General features: G+C 37.3%; 2 protein-coding genes across 4 annotated transcripts in view; one reads left to right on the top strand and one right to left on the bottom strand.

Annotated features, from left to right (window-relative positions):
• Positions 1-15,758, bottom strand: part of DTWD1 (DTW domain containing 1) — an 18,034-nt gene extending 2,276 nt beyond the window's left edge. Inside the window, exons 1-5 of one of the 3 annotated variants that reach the window (XM_029951420.1) lie at positions 15,667-15,758; positions 12,869-13,025; positions 11,066-11,381; positions 5,787-5,930; positions 3,889-4,138 (exon numbers count right to left, since the gene is read on the bottom strand). In XM_029951420.1, the coding sequence (XP_029807280.1) occupies positions 3,889-4,138; positions 5,787-5,930; positions 11,066-11,329 (658 nt within the window). In that variant the 5' untranslated portion in view covers positions 11,330-11,381; positions 12,869-13,025; positions 15,667-15,758. Of the gene's footprint in view, positions 1-3,888; positions 4,139-5,786; positions 5,931-11,065; positions 11,382-12,868; positions 13,038-15,666 lie in introns of those variants that run through there. The other 2 variants (XM_029951419.1, XM_029951421.1) reach the window with 2 other exon arrangements.
• A 183-nt stretch (positions 15,759-15,941) lies between these two features.
• The window catches only part of FAM227B (family with sequence similarity 227 member B), a 112,539-nt gene continuing 111,510 nt past the window's right edge, over positions 15,942-16,970 (top strand). Inside the window, exon 1 of the mRNA XM_029950679.1 lies at positions 15,942-16,088. The gene's annotated coding sequence lies outside the window, so the exon portion shown is untranslated. The remainder of the gene's footprint in view (positions 16,089-16,970) is intronic.

The raw sequence follows: 16,970 nt of genomic DNA, 5'->3' as shown, positions 1-16,970 counted from the left end.
TTGTGATTCCATACGAATTTGAGGATAGTTTGTTCTAGCTTTGAGAAGAACGCTGGTGCAATTTTGGATTTACCCAAGGGATACAGAAGTGCTGATGCATAGGAGCACATGTACCCCAATGTTCATAGCAGCACTGTCAACAATAGCCAAAACATGGAAACAGCCCAAAATGTCCATCACCTGATGAGTGGATCAAGAAGATTTGGTATATATACACAATGGAGTACTACATGGCAATGAGAAAGAATGAAATATGGCCATTTGTAGCAAAGTGGATGGACCTCGAGGGTGTCATGTTAAGTGAAATAAGTCAGGAGGAGAAGGACAGATACCATATGTTTGCACTCATAGGTCTAACAGGAGAACAGGAGAAACCTAACAGAGGACCAGGGGGAGAAAAACAGGGAAAGAGAGTTGGGGAGAGAGAAGGATGAAAAACCTAACAGACTATTGAATACTGAAAATGAACTGAGGGTTGAACGGGGAGGGGGAGGGGGAAAAGAGGTGGTGGTAATGGAGGAGGGCACTTGTGGGGAAGAGCACTGGGTGTTATATGGAAACCAATTTGACAATAAACTATTTAAAAAAACAAGGGGCGCCTGAATGGCTTAGTCGGCTAAGACTCCGACTTCAGCTCAGGTCAGATCTCATGTTCCTGGGTTCGAGCCCTGCGTCAGGCTCTGAGCTAGCTGTCAGTTCTGTGTCTCCTTCTTTCTCTTTCCCTCCCCCTCTCATGCTCTCTCTCTGTATCAAAAATAAATAAAACATTAAAAAATTAAAAAAAATAAAATTTAAAAAACAAATAAAATTGCAAAATAAATAAATAAATGTTAAATAAATAAAAAGAAAAAAATGTTAGAAAAAAATAAGGCAGTGATTAAGAAGGGATCAATCATATACAAAAGAATGGTAATCAGAATGATAGGAGACTTTTTATCAAACAGTAGAGTTCTGAAGACTCTAGAATAAGACTTTCAAAGTGTCAACAGAAGAAACAAACAACCTCAAATTGTGTATGGTGAATCTTCAAGAATGTTATATCACTCTTCACATATAGGCTCATATTTATGATTAAATTATGCACTCAACCTTCAAATGTTTTATTTTGGCAGCAGTAAAACATTCAGACGTATTTCTCTGTAAAATGTGGCAAAACAGTATGTTTTCACATTGTTAAAGAGATTCTTAACCTCTGCATTCATAAGGTAAAAGAAACATAATTTCCAATACATTGTATTTGAGGGTTTTATTGGAGGTTTAAAAAATGGTTTGTTCAGTTTAATCCCATCAAATGATAAAATGTTTTAAAACCTAAAGGCAATAATTTACAGCAAACATGGGTTGTTTCTTGAGGAAGTAATTTGGTTTTTCTGAAACTGGTATTTCACATACGCTGAGATTGTAAGTATGTGCAAAGCTTCAAATATTCCTTGTGGTGCAATGAGGAGCTAGAAGGGAGAATATGAAGTAGGACATGCAGATTCGTACATGATTTTGAAGGAATTAAGAAATCCTTTTTAAAAATATAGGATACCTACTATGTGATCTGGAAAGGAATAACAGAAATTTTTGGTACAAAACTGATTTTAAGCCTTAAGTTCAAATATAAATACTCTGAAAACAGATTTTGAATTGTGTCTCAATAACTCCTTTTATAGTTTTTCAACTGCTTTCACTCATGTTCTTTCATTTGATCCTTTCCATTACTATATAAGGTAATTATAAAGAAAGTGGCTCAGAAAAACCTTCGATCTGAGGAATAAGTTGCTGCTAAAACCATCCAAAGCAGTGTTGCAGGTAGTACTCCAAAGAGGAGGGCCTTGGGGCTCCATCTCTCTACTAAATATCAGCCAAAAGATTCTTCCAGGTCTTTCGCTCTGTAGTTTCTCTCTCTCTCTCTTCCTCCCTCCCACTACCCTCCCTTCTCTGTCTCTGTCTCTCTAACACACACACACTATTTCCCTGTCTTTATCTTTTGCTTATCTTTCTTACCCACAAACACACAAGTATGCACACAATTAGAAAGACAAAGCAATCTTACCAACATGTATGTTGACCTTAGAGGTATGAACTATGTAAATTAAATCTAGTATTATCACTCACTTTAGTTTGATATTAGTTAACACAAGTTAAATTCCAAAAAGTGTCATAAACTCTCTTTTCTAGGTGATGTGCATTTTTAACAATAGCTAGAGAAAGGGTCTCCCAGGTTGAAACTGTTTTGGCAAATGTCTAAAACCAATTGGGTAGTTCTCTTGCCTTCTAATCATACATGGTACACAGACAAAGCCATCAAGAGCTGGAAATAAACCTAAAGTTTTTAGAGAAACTACTGAAAAACCCTGAAGAACTGAATAAGATGCAAGTAAACAAGAGAGATAACATGAGTTCCTGTTCTTCATATTACTAGTTGTGCTACTTGGGCATTTAATTAGGAACTAAACTTTTCACTCTAAGAGAAAGAGAGATACAAAGATAAAACAAAAAGAAAATCCCTGTGATCTTAAATCTTGGACTTGGAACTATCCATGTGAACTCATGATATATATGGATTTTCCTTGGCTCTATCCACTGTAGCAGTGTGATCTAAGTTGTAATAAATTTACCAGCTCTTGATTTATAATATTATTCCCCAGCAAAAAGAATCACAACTCCTTTGTATAATCATTGGTTCTAGATCTGGGGCAGTAAAAAAGTACAGGTGAACTTGGGACATCCTATTGTACCAGAAAGACTACAGAGGGCAGACTTGAAGGGCTCCCACTAGCAAAACTTGAGACAATCTCGGCATCAAAAAGAATATAATCACAGCATATTACATATGACGAACTAAAAAGGAAATCTATAAATGCACAGTGGCCTCAAAAAAGGGCAAAGGAAGAGTGAAAAAGAAGGGGTGTGTGCAGAAAAGAGCTCTTTACATAAGAAAGCCAGCTAACAAATGTAAAAGAAACAGTAAATTAAAATGTCATCATTTTGCAATCCTCAATGTAAGTCCTGATTTAGGCAAGTCATCAGTGAGTATTAAAACCACTTGGTGAAAAGCAGTTGGGCGATAGTTCATAGTCTTGAAGCATCACCCCACAGGTTACCTCTAGTTTCAAAGAAGAAAGCATACCTTTCTAATGGAGAGACCTGGCAATCACCACGTTAATCAAGTAATTAAAGTTATTACCAATAATGGAACTTGATTTGCCTCTTTATTTGATGCAATAAGTATACAACTTTATCTATTAATAGGGTAATCATATAATTAATAAGTTAAAGAGCTTCATTTCTGAGAGTGAAAGAAAATGCTATTAATAATCCTATGAGAATAACAAGTATAAACTGGAATTGTCATGGACAATCCTAGACTTCTCCTTATCACTAAGTAATCTTACAAAAATACTAAGGTGAATCTAATTATGATGGAGCATTCAGACAACTGCCTGGCCCTCTTCACATAAACCGAAATCACAGAAAACAAAAACAGGGGAAGCTCTGAGGAGGCATAATAACTACATGGGATATTAAGGGAAAAGCTACAAATGATACTTTGGGTCGATTAGGGAAATGTGACTAAGGAGTATGTTCTGTATTACATATTATAGAACTTTTGTTAATTTTCTTAGAGTGATAACAGTACTGTGATGATGCAATTATTCTTAAAAGATGTACAGTTAGGTACTGAAGGGTGAAGTGTTGCTAAGCCTGCAACTTACTTTCAAGCGGTTCAACCAAAAATGTATATACTATTTAGTATAAACACACATATGACAGAGAATAAAACAAAGATGGCAAAATGTATGGATATTCAGTGCAATTCTTCTAATAATCTGCAGGTTTTAAGTTTTTTGAAATCAAAATTGGGGGAAAGAGCAATCCACAAAAATTTGTTTTTCTTACCTTGGAGTCTCTCATCAGTGACTATTTTGTTTGTTTGGTTCCAGGTGCTATCAATAAATATAATTTTTTTCAGTGTTGTATCTTGGCTCTTGCTGTCATTTAAATCCTGTTCTTCAGTTTTCTTGCGTTTAATAGATGGCTTGTCAGGGTCATCATTTTTGTCTCTAACGTTATTTTCAATTCTTTTTTGCAGATGAAAAGAAAGATCTTTTATTGAAATAGACTTAGGTCCAGGAAAAACCAGTGCAACCTTAAGCAAAGAAACTTACGTCAGTAGTGTGCTATTATGATCTTTGAAATGAATAAATTCTGACTTAAAACTTGACAAGAGACAAACATGGTTAATACCTGAGAAGCGAGCATTAGGCTCTATAACAACTGTGGTGCCTAAGTGAGGTGGAGGATGAAGGCCCCCAAATGAGGGGCAACGATCGAAAGGAAAGCTGGTGGTGTGGGCCGGAAAAGAGTTCACCTGGGGCAGACAGACGTTAAATACACCGAAAGGAGAGGCTGTGTGCACTGAGGCAGCGGGAGGGGGCTGCTTTTAAAGAGGGACAATGAGGAGGTATGGCTAGGTATGGAGTTTTCCCTTTTTTGAGAACTGTGCCTGGTTGTAAGTAGCCCTTTGGTCAGTGAGGGACGATGGATATGTCAGGGTGGATCGCCTGATGGGTCCCCTCTATATTTGGTCAGGTGGTCCCTATGGGCCTTTCTGCATCCCATTGCTGAAGCCTGTTTGCTTAAAAGTGGCCTCCATGACAACCACCTGAGCCATTGGAAAGTTTGTATGTGTTTCTTTAATGAGCATTATAAAGTGCCTGGCTCTTTCCTAGTAATTTATAAGTCATAACCATTGGCTAAAAGTATTGCTTCAAAATAAGTTATTCACTTATTGATAGAAGCCAAGTTTATTGTACCTTGAATCCAAAACCTAAATTCTATAATATTTCACAACATAAATGGCAAAGTATGTGATATTAGGTAAAAGAACCACTGAAAAGTACTTCAACAAGTGGTCCCGAAGAAACCTAAAAGGGTTCACATACTTCTTGCAGAAGCACCCAAGGCCTAGTTTTTGAGATCTATTATATTACTTTTCAACAAGAGTGGTAATATCTTCCCAGTGTGACAATTTCAACTGTGTGAAAACCAATTATGAATCTAGAAAAGATCAAGGAAGTCCTCAGCCACCAAAAGAGGTTATGAAGGCCATGTATTAAAGCTCTTAATTTAGGGAGAATTCCTGAAAATCCTTCTAATTTAATTTAGACTTTCTTTTCTCCTTTTGAAGAAATTCCAACAACATTCATAATATGGTTTCTTAGCTCATACCAAATTAGATCTATATGTTGTATAGGCAAGAAAATGGAGAGGGGAGAATGCAAAAGCAGGCACAGTAATATTGGCAAAAAGTAAAAATCTGAAGAAATAATGCAGAAAAACTATATAAAATGGAAAGACAAGATTCAAAAAAGACAACAATCTAAAACCATTTGATCTTTGAAGATACCAATGAAGTAAATAATTTGTATGTTGTTCACTGCTATAAAAAGATAACTCTAGGTCATTAAGAAAAATATTAAATTATGTTCAAGTAAGCTCATAAAAGCAATGGAATTTAAAATTCATCATTTTTAGAGGCACCTGGGTAGCTCAGCCAGTTACGCATCTGACATCAGCTCAGATCATGATCTTACCACTCACAAGTTTGAGCCCTACATCAGGCCCTGTGCTGACAGCTCAGAGCCTGGAGCCTGCTGCAGTTTCTGTGTCTCCCTCTCTCTCTACCCCTCCCCCACTCATGCTCTGACTATGAATTTCTCAAAAATAAATAAACATTTTTAAAAAATTAATTTTCAGACTTAATGGGAAGAGTTGTAAAAAAGCAAGCTGCTTACCTCATGGTCCTTTTCTTCATATTCTGGAATACAAGGATACGTGTAAATATTTACAAAGTCAGGTGCCAATAGTTTTGCATGTACAGCAGTACTTTTGCCATCTGTTTCATTTGGATGTTTAATGATGTCAATCTTCAGTGGAAGCTAAAATTTAAAAAAGAGAAATCAAAACAACAGTGTTATAGGTCAACTTATGGAATGTAACAGGTCAATGTAATAGGTCAACTTATAAGATATCAGAGAACTTACTGTATATAAGTTCAGTTTAAACTCCCATTCGGGTAGGTAGTTAAAGATTGGGCAATCTGGAAAGATCCTAAGAATGTAACTAGATAACGAACATTGTAAACTAAAGTTTAACTTGTTTTTCAAGATTCTGTTAAGTAGCCCCACCCCTCTATTAAGACCTGGATGAAGCAAAGCCCACAGGTGAAAGTCACCTGAACACTGTCCTGCAGCATCTTAACGGGTCCTACTATGATTGGTCATTTTAAAAGACTAAGAACTTTAAAATAATAGGTTCCTGCCAAAACTAACGTCTGTGTATTACAATGTAATTGGCTGTAATGAAATGCTGTAAATTGTAATTGGTTAGCTAAAATAATGATGTATTCTGCCTTGCTACTGTCCATAAAAGCCTACTGTCACCCTTGTTCTGGGCCATTCTCTGCATTTTTCTCCTTAAGACCAGGAGATCAGGTTTGGCCCGGCCGTAAATAAAATCTTGCCTCGCTTCTATTTGGCATTTGGTGGTCTTTCCATCAGCACCCCGCAACAAACAGATATAAAAATTCTAATTTTTATGTTAATAAAAATAATCTTTAAGGCTAAAATAACACGTTCATACTAAGCTCCTACAAATAAAATTTGAAAATCATACATTTCTAAACCAGAATGTTGGGAATGCTAAAAACCATAAAGCAAACCCAAATTTCTTCTATGATACTGTTGATGATATACTAGGAACAACTATTTCCAATTTCTTTAACATAGAATCTGCTCTTAGAGCAAAGTTTCAAGGTCATTTTCATTTATATTACAAAGACGGGGAGTCCAATTCCTTGCATTTCAATATCTATGCCAAGAACATTTTTAATTTCTATGAACTCTAAGTTTGTTAATTTTATGACACAATAAAAAAAAGTGTAAGTTTGGGGAAAGGATTCACATTTAAACTTCAAGTCACATTTTATTCCCTATATGTCCTTTGAGATCAAAGGTATTACTCTTTGTGGTCAACCTCATGTTTCTCATCAGTGGCCTTTTACAGCAAAAATGAAATAATCATTAACTGGAAAAATTAAGAGAATAGATCTAAGAGGTACACATTTTATATAAAAATTAACTCTCTTCAAAATAATTGTCTATTTTTCTTAAAGTTTCATTAAGTATTATGGATTATGTCCTGCCTCTTTGCAAAAATAATATTCTCTTGCATTTCCTGAGTTAGATTTTACTATCATTTCACTGACTTTAGTTTTCTCTATAATACCTATTCAGGTGCCACAGTCAGCCAGGATTATGAAAATGAAAGCCAAGTCATATCCCCTCCATAACATAAAAGAAACTCTGAGATGGATTCTTCACTCCAGATTATAAATGACGTATTTGTTATGATCAACACTCCACCAGCTTCCGCTCTACCCAAAACAGGCTTTCAGGCAGGATTCTACATATTTACACTGGGGCAAGTTATTTTATCCTGGATTACAAAACGATTTTTCTTGTTTTTTAAAACAGCTTTAATAAAGAGGTAAACTTAGTATAATAAGTGCCACATACTTAAAAATGTACAATATAATCCATTTTAACACCCTTGAGTTCATCATCACAATCAAGATCACAAACGTATCTGTCACCCCCAAAAGCCTTCTTGTCCCTCCCCCCTTCCCCTTTCTCCATCAACTACCACCCACAGTCCTTAAGCAATAATGATTGCTCTGCTATCACTATGGGTCTGCATTTTCTAGGATTTTATAGAAGTGAAATCAGATGGTAGGTACTCTTCTCTTTTTCTGTTGGTTTTTTTTTTTTTGGTTCTTGAATATGTATTTTTTTGCTGACAAGATCATTCATAAATTACATACAAATATGGTATGTACTCTTTTCATCTGACTTCTTTCACTCAGAATAATTATTCTGAGGGTCATCCATATTGTTGTACGTATCATTAATTCCAGAGCTGGTTTTTAAAGGGGCAGTGATCCCAACTGCACATACTTTGCTTTTCTGGTCACTGTGTGGAAAAGGATAGTGTATATTCCAGAAGGGCCATAAATATGTATCCCAAGTAGTTTTCAATTTAGGGTTTCAAACCCCGTATCTCTTTCTCTCCCCACTTGGGCCTAGTGGCCAATTAGGGCCAACTGCTTCCAATCACCAACCCAATGTCTAATTATAGAAAATTTACCATTTAAGTAGGCAGTTCACAAATGATTTTACATCAGTCTACTTCTGGCTGAACTCTACATCAGAATTTTCTCATGGTGCTCAGTCTCAGTTGACACTACATTCCCCTTCCCCAGGGTTTCTCAGTCCCAGGTCAGCATTATCTTAGCCCAGGGCAGATAGAAAGAGGAAAGAAGAAAAAGAAAGCACATTGTGACAAAGTATTCTATTACTAATAAAACCGACTTTCTTCTACGTCTGATGAGTAGAGCTGAAAATTCCAAAGGTGACATTTCTGTTCAGCTGGCTATGTTGAAGGGTAACATTTACATCAAGGACACAGGACTGAGTGTTACTCATATATTTAAAAGTGATGTACCTAGACTACCATGGACTAAATTCTACAAGTATAAGACAGTTAGGCAAACTTTATGCTCAAGAAGTATCTTGGGACCCAGTATAGGTACTTTAGTTCTCCCTGAGTAAACCAGAAGTTTCTGATACTATGAAACAAAAGCACAGACACAGATCACATTGTGAAAATATACTGTTTGTACTCTAGTTCACACATTTTAAAGGAAGATAGGTCTTAAATAATGACAGGGTATAGAGTAACACCAGCAGTGCTGACCACAGTTCAAGTAGAGATGTTCTCTTTTCAAATACATAAAGAACATCTATCTCTTCTCTAACACCTATAATTCCTATAAGAGATTTACCAAACTATTCTGCCCCAATTTATAAAAATGCCATTAGCAGGAAACCCTAAGCCTTTTCCTATGTGATTATCAACTTTCTTTCCTATGTGATTATCAGCTTTCCCTGAGAGAATCTTTTAAATTCTAGGACTCTAGGGGCAACTGAGTGGCCCAGTTGGTTGAGCCTCCAACTTTAGCTCAAGTCATGACCTCGTGGTCTGTGAGTTCGAGTCCTGCGTTGGGTGGTGCTGACAGCTCAGACTGAAGTCTGCTTTGGATTCTGTGTCCCCTTCTCTTTCTGCTTCAACCCCACTCACACTCTGTCTCTCTGTCTCCGAAAAAATGAATGAATCTTAAGAAGAAAAATTAAATTCTAGGATTCTAATAAGGATGAAGCTTTCTTTTACCTCATGATTGTTTTTTGCTCCTTTTTAAAAAAGATCCAAGAGCATCTTTTACTTATGCATTTCTCATAAGATTAAAAAATCATACTCTGCATGAAAAAAAATCAATATTTGTGAATTTATTCCATAGACAAAATTTAAAGCTTGGGAGGCACTTACTTATCATGTAGTCATCTTCCCTTCCCAAGTAGGCTATCTAAAAGCAAATGCTGAATGATTTGTAAAAATAAAGTAAAAATTAGAAAGAAAATTTTACAGAGTTTTTATTACTATTAATATACGTTAACATACTGAGTTCTATACATGGCCATTAAAATATAAATACTTTTAAAAAATCTGCATGATCTAGTAGGCTATTTATAGCTGATCAAACACTTGGAATGATGTTTTGAGTCACTTCTATTAAATAGTGGGCCTTCAAGTGCCTCGTTAACGCAGTAGGTAGTGCGTCAGTGGGCCATAAATAGTGGGCCTTCGACCACTGATTTGGAAAATAATACTCTATTGTAAAATTTCTACGAAAAAAATTCCTATGAAAAATCATTATGTTATTGACTTTTATTATTCTGATCTTCAATCCTTTTGAACACAATACATCTTAAAACTTTTAAAAGGATACTCTCTTTATGTGGCTATGATATGAACAGAAGATAGAATAATTCTGTGTATTTTAAAAGCTATACTTTGAAATGTAATATTCTTACAAGATAATAGGAAACTTAAAAAAGATTATTTGCCTTAAGCTTTCAGTTTTTCTAAGGTAACTATGAAGCTGATTAGATTCCATGCTTATTTCTTTTTGGCCAGTAAACTTTCCAATAGCTTGTAAGTGGAATTTTAGACTTCTCAGGAGACCATGGACTTGACATGATGGCATACAAGCCAAAAAGAAATTCCAGTAACAAAATATAAGTATTAAAGTATTTTACTTCAAATTTAAATGAATCTTGAAACCACCACATTAAATATTTTTGAATATAGTTTCAACTTATTTTCTTACCAATAAGTTCTAAGGGGCCCATGTGTAGAGTGTAGTCTCTCTGGAGCCGTAATAGGCAGTAAATTTTATATGTTATTTGATTTACTCCTGAAGTTCATGTAAATGTTAGATAGGTTGACATATATGTAAAAAATTCTTTGATTACACAGATATCATGGGCTACAGACCTTTTACCTACACAAGAGTAGTGGTAAGCAAGAAAAAGTATAATGTAAGCAATCAATTCAAGTCGATTTTTAAAAATCTGACTCAAATCACTCCAATTATAACATGGCCCAATGAGTACTTAGCCTTTTCAAGTTCAGTTTAGTTTGGTTTTGGTCACTGCCATGAACTCCATCTCCAAGTGTTAGGATGGGGGTAAGTTTGTTCTACAAAAACTTAAACAAACATCAAGCCCAGTTCCTTCAGGATATGTTTTTTAAAAGAAGTCCAAGGCCTTGAAGTAGTTTTTTAAGTTCCTTCCGGCAATCTGCATGCTCGTTACTTGTAGTATTCATGTTTATGCCATATATTTTCCTATGTTTTAGATGAATTATAAACATTAATAAAAAAGTAATTGATTTCATTCAAAACAATACTATTCATCTCAGACCTAAGTAATTTAGCAATGTGTATCTCTTTTTCCAGAGACAAGAAAAAGAAATAGATTTACCAGTTTGTTAGGTTTAAATTTTCTTTTAAGATTATTCATTTCCACAATGATGCTATTTATCAAGCTTATCAATTATATGAGATGTCTTTTTAAAATCTCTTTTCCTACTTCAAACAATTAAATTTTTTACCAACCTTTACAAGTGGCATCTGCTCAACAGGTACATTTTCAACTGGAACATAACATGTATAGCAATAGAACATTCTTGAGCCACCGCATTTGAGACATTTTGATCTTCCACTTTGCTGAGCTTTTTGAAGAACTTCTTGAGATGCTAAGCGTAAGTTTTGAAGAGGATCTTCTGAAGCTATAGAAGTAGTTTGTGACTGTTGTATTTCCACAAATTTTGAATTATTTTCTTCCTTTTCTTTGAGAAATATAGATGGATTGAGAGACATTTTTCATTCGAAACAAAGTTTAACACCTACTAAAACATACATCATAGGTGCACTGCAAAAAACAAAAGTGGGGGGTGAAATAAAGACAGGAAATATTTTATACTTGTCTCCACAAAGAAAATTACTCAATTTAATTCACAATTGTGTGCTGCTGTATTTATTAACAAATGTTAATAAGCTTTTTAAACCACTAAATTAGCATGATTTAAAATACAAAATTAAAAAGCAATAAACTCAAAACAATAAATTAGCCTTCCGGGTCATTTCTTCCATAAAAATAAAAAGGTGCTCTCTCAGAAAAATTACTTAAATATAAAACTTAGGTACCAACAATCCATTTTTTAGTGACTCTTATTTTGTTTTATATTAGGAATGTAATGGTTTAATGTTAGGGTCAGCCAGGAATGTATTCAATCCTGTAGGCTCTGACTTTAAACTGATATCACATGATATCAAATATCAACCTGAATCCTAATGAAAATACAAGGTTCCAGTGAAATTAGTAAAATTTAGTTGGGTATGTTCTAAAAGACATATTCCTCTCCAACTTAAATTAAAACAAAAACACACAAACATAACTAAACAACTAAACATCCACCAAAATAGGACAGGCATCTACTACCAATTGTAATTTGTAAGATATCCCAAAAGGTGAAATACATGCCCAGAAAAATAAAGTGTGATCTTATAAACTTAAAAATTTTACGATGTAACAATAATGTCCTCTAGCTTGAAGATTTCATACTGCTTTTAAAAACTATAAATCATTCAGATTCTTCAGTTCTAGAGATAAAATAGTAAAATAACTTTCCCATTAAAATATTTCCTTCAGGGGTGCCTAGGTGGCTCAGTTGGTTAAGCAGCCGACTTCGGCTCAGGTCATGATCTCGCAGTTTGTGAGTTCAAGTCCGGCGTCAGGCTCTGGAGCCCGGAGCCTGCTTCAGATTCTGTGTCTCCCTCTCTCTCTCTGCCCTCCCCTGCTCATGCTCTGTCTCTCTAGCTCTCAAATAAATGTTAAAAAAATATTTTTGATAAGATAAAATATTTCCTTCAAAAAGTAATGGCTGCCCAAAGTGTTACTCAAATATTCTGTAAGCACAGTTATCTTCTGAGGGAGAAAAGACAGTGGGGCCCTTGTGATTTGATATGCATTCCAAAGCTGTAAAATGAGTCTCTCATTATAAAGCCTTATGGCATTGTGGTGTTTAACTATGAGGCCCCAGGCACTTTGAGTGCAAACACTGACAGGAGAAATGCTGTGACTGCAACAGGAAACTTTTCTGTGGTATCCCAAATAGAAAGTGAACAAAAAGTCCAGTGGAACATAATACGCAACATAATTTACCAACAAGAAGTCAGTGATACTAATTTAATTACTCATCAGGAGGTTTTTTTTTTTTATAGATTGTAAATCCCAGTAAGTTTGAGACCAAATATAAAAGACGCATAGGAAAAAAATGCTTGTCATTGAGGAAAAACATATTAAAATATACTGGAAAAATAAAATATATCAGCAAAATTTACTCAAAGTAGATTTACCAAGCTGCCACCTTTTCTTGAGTCTCAGATCCGTTTAAGATCATGTGAATGTCTCAGACCTTATCTATAGAAAATGCAGACACAGACACAATATTTTGCACACATATCAGGCGGTTTGCAGAGAGTCCATCTACAGATTCAGGTGAAGAAATCTTGACTAAGATTAAAAAAAAAAAAACAAATCATTTGAAGGACAGGAGCAGCCTTAAAAGTCTGGGAAGAGATCCTATTAGTCTCCAGAAATCAGAGCTACAAATCCCCTGCTGGGCAACCCAATGTCAACTGTGATTACTGCTCTTAGGAAGCTAGTTAAGTGTCACCTAAATCTTGGTTTGGGTTTGGTTTGACTCGTTGCCGCAAGTCCTTACAAAGAAACATTTTTAGGGGCACCTGGGTGGCTCAGTCGGTTAACCGTCCAACTCTGACTCAGGTCCTGGTCTCACAGTTTGGTTGGTGGGTTTGAGCCCCACATCGGGTTCTGTGCTGACAGCTCGGAGCCCGGAGCCTGCTTCAGATTCTGTGTCTCCCTCTCTCTCTGTACCTCCCCCTTTCATGCTCTGTCTCTCTCTCTCTCTCAAGAATAAATAAAACATTAAAGAATTAAAAAAAAAACATTTTTAGGTTGTAATAGTCTTGAATTACTACATCATGAGGCCCATTCTATAAAAGGAACTGGACTGGACCCAATTCAACCTGACTCCATTTTCCTGGGGGTTCCAGTAACTATTTAGGGGGTTTGCATATGACACCAAAGGACTCAGGCAATATGGGGCTGAAGCACACAGTTCCAGGCGGATGTCAGGAAAGTCAATGTGGCTGCCTGACATTCAATGGAAAACTACTGAGTTTTTCTAGGGCCCTCTAAGTGCATTCTGCCTCAGAAATACTCTCCTATATTTCACTTGGCCTTCCAAAGAGCCAAGTGGATATTAGTGAAGCCTTATATAAACGTCCTTTCCCTACAAAATACCCTACAAAATCAAACAAGATAAATACCTATGAGACAGTGAAAAGGAAATGTTTATAGCTCCCTCCTCCTGTTTCACCTAAACACTCACTTGTGGCTGTGGTGGCCACACAAAAGATGCCAAAAGTAGTTAGTCATGGACAACTCCCTCCAGAGGTCTCTGAAACCATATGACGAGGGCATCTGTCCTGACCTAGCCAACAGCCTGCCTCAAATGTGTACAAACAGTTGTTGCAAATGTAATGATTCACAACCTTCAAAACATGCTTATTAACATCAAATCTACACAAGGAATACAAGTGGAGGTTTGAGGGTTACTTAGAAAACTTAAGAAGAATTTATTCTTAAACAAGTAATAAATGCCTTGATGGTACATTCATCATTCTGCAAATTAGGGTGAAGACAAATTTTTTACTCCCTCTCTATCCTCTTTTCCTCCAAATCTAATTACTTACCACATTCCATCAATTCTACTTTGCATATAGTCCTCTCTTTTAGTCTCAGAATCAGGACTCTGGATGACCTATGGCAATCTCTTACATCTCTTTAACTTTGCCCACTTATCATTGGTTTCACATATTTAGCATAGAAAAATCTGCTTTAGTTTGTAGTTGCCTTTTAGCGAAGCTATCCCTCCCAGCAGTCAACTCTGCAAGAGCAGAATTCTTTACTGATCTCACATATCTATCCCTGTGTCTTCCGAAGCAGGCGGGGGAAATTCCACAATTACTTATTCAACCAAAACCATTCTAAAAAAGAAAGCACATGTTTGCATCTTCCTACTGAAGACTGACAAACCATCTTTATGGGCCATCTGCAGCCTGGCACAAGCGGCAGCATGGCAAATTTTACATTTATACGTATATAGAAATTTACATATATTTTGCAAAACGATAATGTTAAAATCTCCTAGCTACCAGTCACTTCCCAATGGAATACTATATAAAACACCCCAACCATATATTGTAGACCAATTCAGTACTAGACAAAACATACTTCAAATTTCTTTTCCTGAAGTATTTTGAAGAACCTGGTAACATAATACAGAGGTCCAACATTCATTTTTTTAAAAAACCCAGGCTGCCACCTTCTGCATACAGGACCAATGGCCCCTCCCACACCATCCATCATGTGGTAGGCAGACTATCTTGCCTTAGTTTTTCATGGTACACTACGGTGCGGGCAGAAATAATACTTAAATGCTGTGGTTTTAAGTCAAGCAGCGATTTATCATCCAACTCCGTGAACTGGCATTATATATATATATATATATTTATTTATATATTTATATAAATATATATATTTATATATATAGTGTATTTATATATATATGTAAATACACTACTTTTTCTACGTTCCCAAGAAATAATGCAGACATAAGAAACAGATTCCTTGGCTTATTATGTAACCACTATCTTAATATGTTAAATACACTGCACGGCACCCTATGTCTGTGCTGAGCTTCTCCTTCTGTGATTACCAATCCCTCGCAAACCACTCCAAAAACTAAAAAATAAATACTTCCTAGGGGAATGCCTGCCAGAACAGACTTTCCTTGGGGGCGGAAACCACTAAAAAATAATTGTTGGGGGAAAACATTTGGTTTTTTTGACGTAAAATTTAGAAGTCTTTTCCCCAAGGGGCCCGCAGGATGCTAAAAAATGCAAAGGCTCGCAAAGGGACCAGGGCCCCGCTCACAGGCGACACTCCGCACGACCTCCTGAGGCCCCGCCAAGGAGCGTCCACTCCCTGCGGACGCACGGCTCCGGCCAGACCACTGGTCCGCGGAGGGCCGAGGAGACCCCACCAGGGATCGGAGTGGGACTCAGACCTGCACTGCCCGCGGGTCCTCGCACAGCTCCACGCGCCTTCCGCTCCGCCAGAGCCTGAGGCGCGCGCCCGGCCGAGGTCGCGCTCGGGCCCGTCGGAGCGCTTTCCGGGAGACACCGGAGGGAGGAGTCCGGCCGTTGCTGGGGACGTTGCTAGGGACGTTGCTATTGCTGGGCGCCGCGCAGGTCCCGCGTCAGGAGGAACGGCCGGGGCGGGGGAACGCGGGGCGGGGTTAGAGGGGGAAGTCCCGCCTTGGCCTCTCGGGCTGCTGGCGGAGTCGCGTTCCTCGGAGAGACGGATCCGAGAGCAGCGAGGCCGGGGCGGTGAGGCCGAGCCTCACACCCCGCCAGCCTTGGGCTGTTTCCTGTTGATGCTGGCGGAGGCCACTTAAGTGACACGCGGTTCTGGAAGTATACTCTCAAGGTGTAGTTGCAGTGAGTTGTGAAAAATGCTGATCCCACATTACACTTTTCCATTTTACCAATTCCAAAAAACATTTTAGTCGTGAGAACTTGATTTTATTACTTTTTTATGGTGATGTCAAGATGAGTATTAAGTGTGGTGCATAGTAATGAAAGCTCTTAGAAACATTGTGTGTACTTTGATGGTTTGGTTTGCTTGAAAACTACACTCCACTTTGTGTACTTTTCCGTTTTGGAATTAAGCGTTAATATATGGATGGATTATTAAACCATTTTTCCTGCCCCACCCCAAAGTAAATCCCAGCCTAAGGAGTAAACGTTCACAACTGTGAGATTCAGAAACACAATGGCCGGGTATTTCGCATTGTATTTATTGACTACTTTGCATTTAGCATGTGAGAGGTAAGGGACAGCTTTGCATAAGGGAGCTTCAGACACCAAGTTAACACCTGGCGTAGTACAGAAAACACAACATGACTAATGAATGGTAGTAATTTTACAAGAGCTCAGAATGGGGGCTCTTGGTCAGTGAGGGCTTATTGGTTGGACTCAAGTAAGGCCTTGAAGAATGCTTATGGCTTAAGAGCAGTGCTTTTCAAGGGGAATGTGTGGGACTCATTGGTGGAGGTTCCCTTTGTAAGCAAGGAAATGTAGTGAGTCAAAACTATAGATTTTTAAGTGCAAACATGGTTTCTGTCCTTCTCTGCCTGGCTTACTTCGCTCAGCATGACACCCTCAAGGTCCATCCACTTTCCTACAAAGGGCCATATGTCATTCCCTCTCATTGCCACGTAGTACTCCATATGTTTGCACTCATAGGTCTAACAGGAAAACAGAGACCTAATGGAGAACCAGGGGGAGCGGAGTAGAGAGAGAGAGAGAG

The sequence above is a fragment of the Suricata suricatta genome, chromosome 9 (genome assembly GCF_006229205.1).
Source record: "Suricata suricatta isolate VVHF042 chromosome 9, meerkat_22Aug2017_6uvM2_HiC, whole genome shotgun sequence".
Classification (NCBI taxonomy): Eukaryota; Metazoa; Chordata; class Mammalia; order Carnivora; family Herpestidae; genus Suricata; species Suricata suricatta.
The sequence above is the reverse complement of the archived record's forward strand: the minus strand, read 5'-3'. Positions and strand labels throughout refer to the sequence as shown.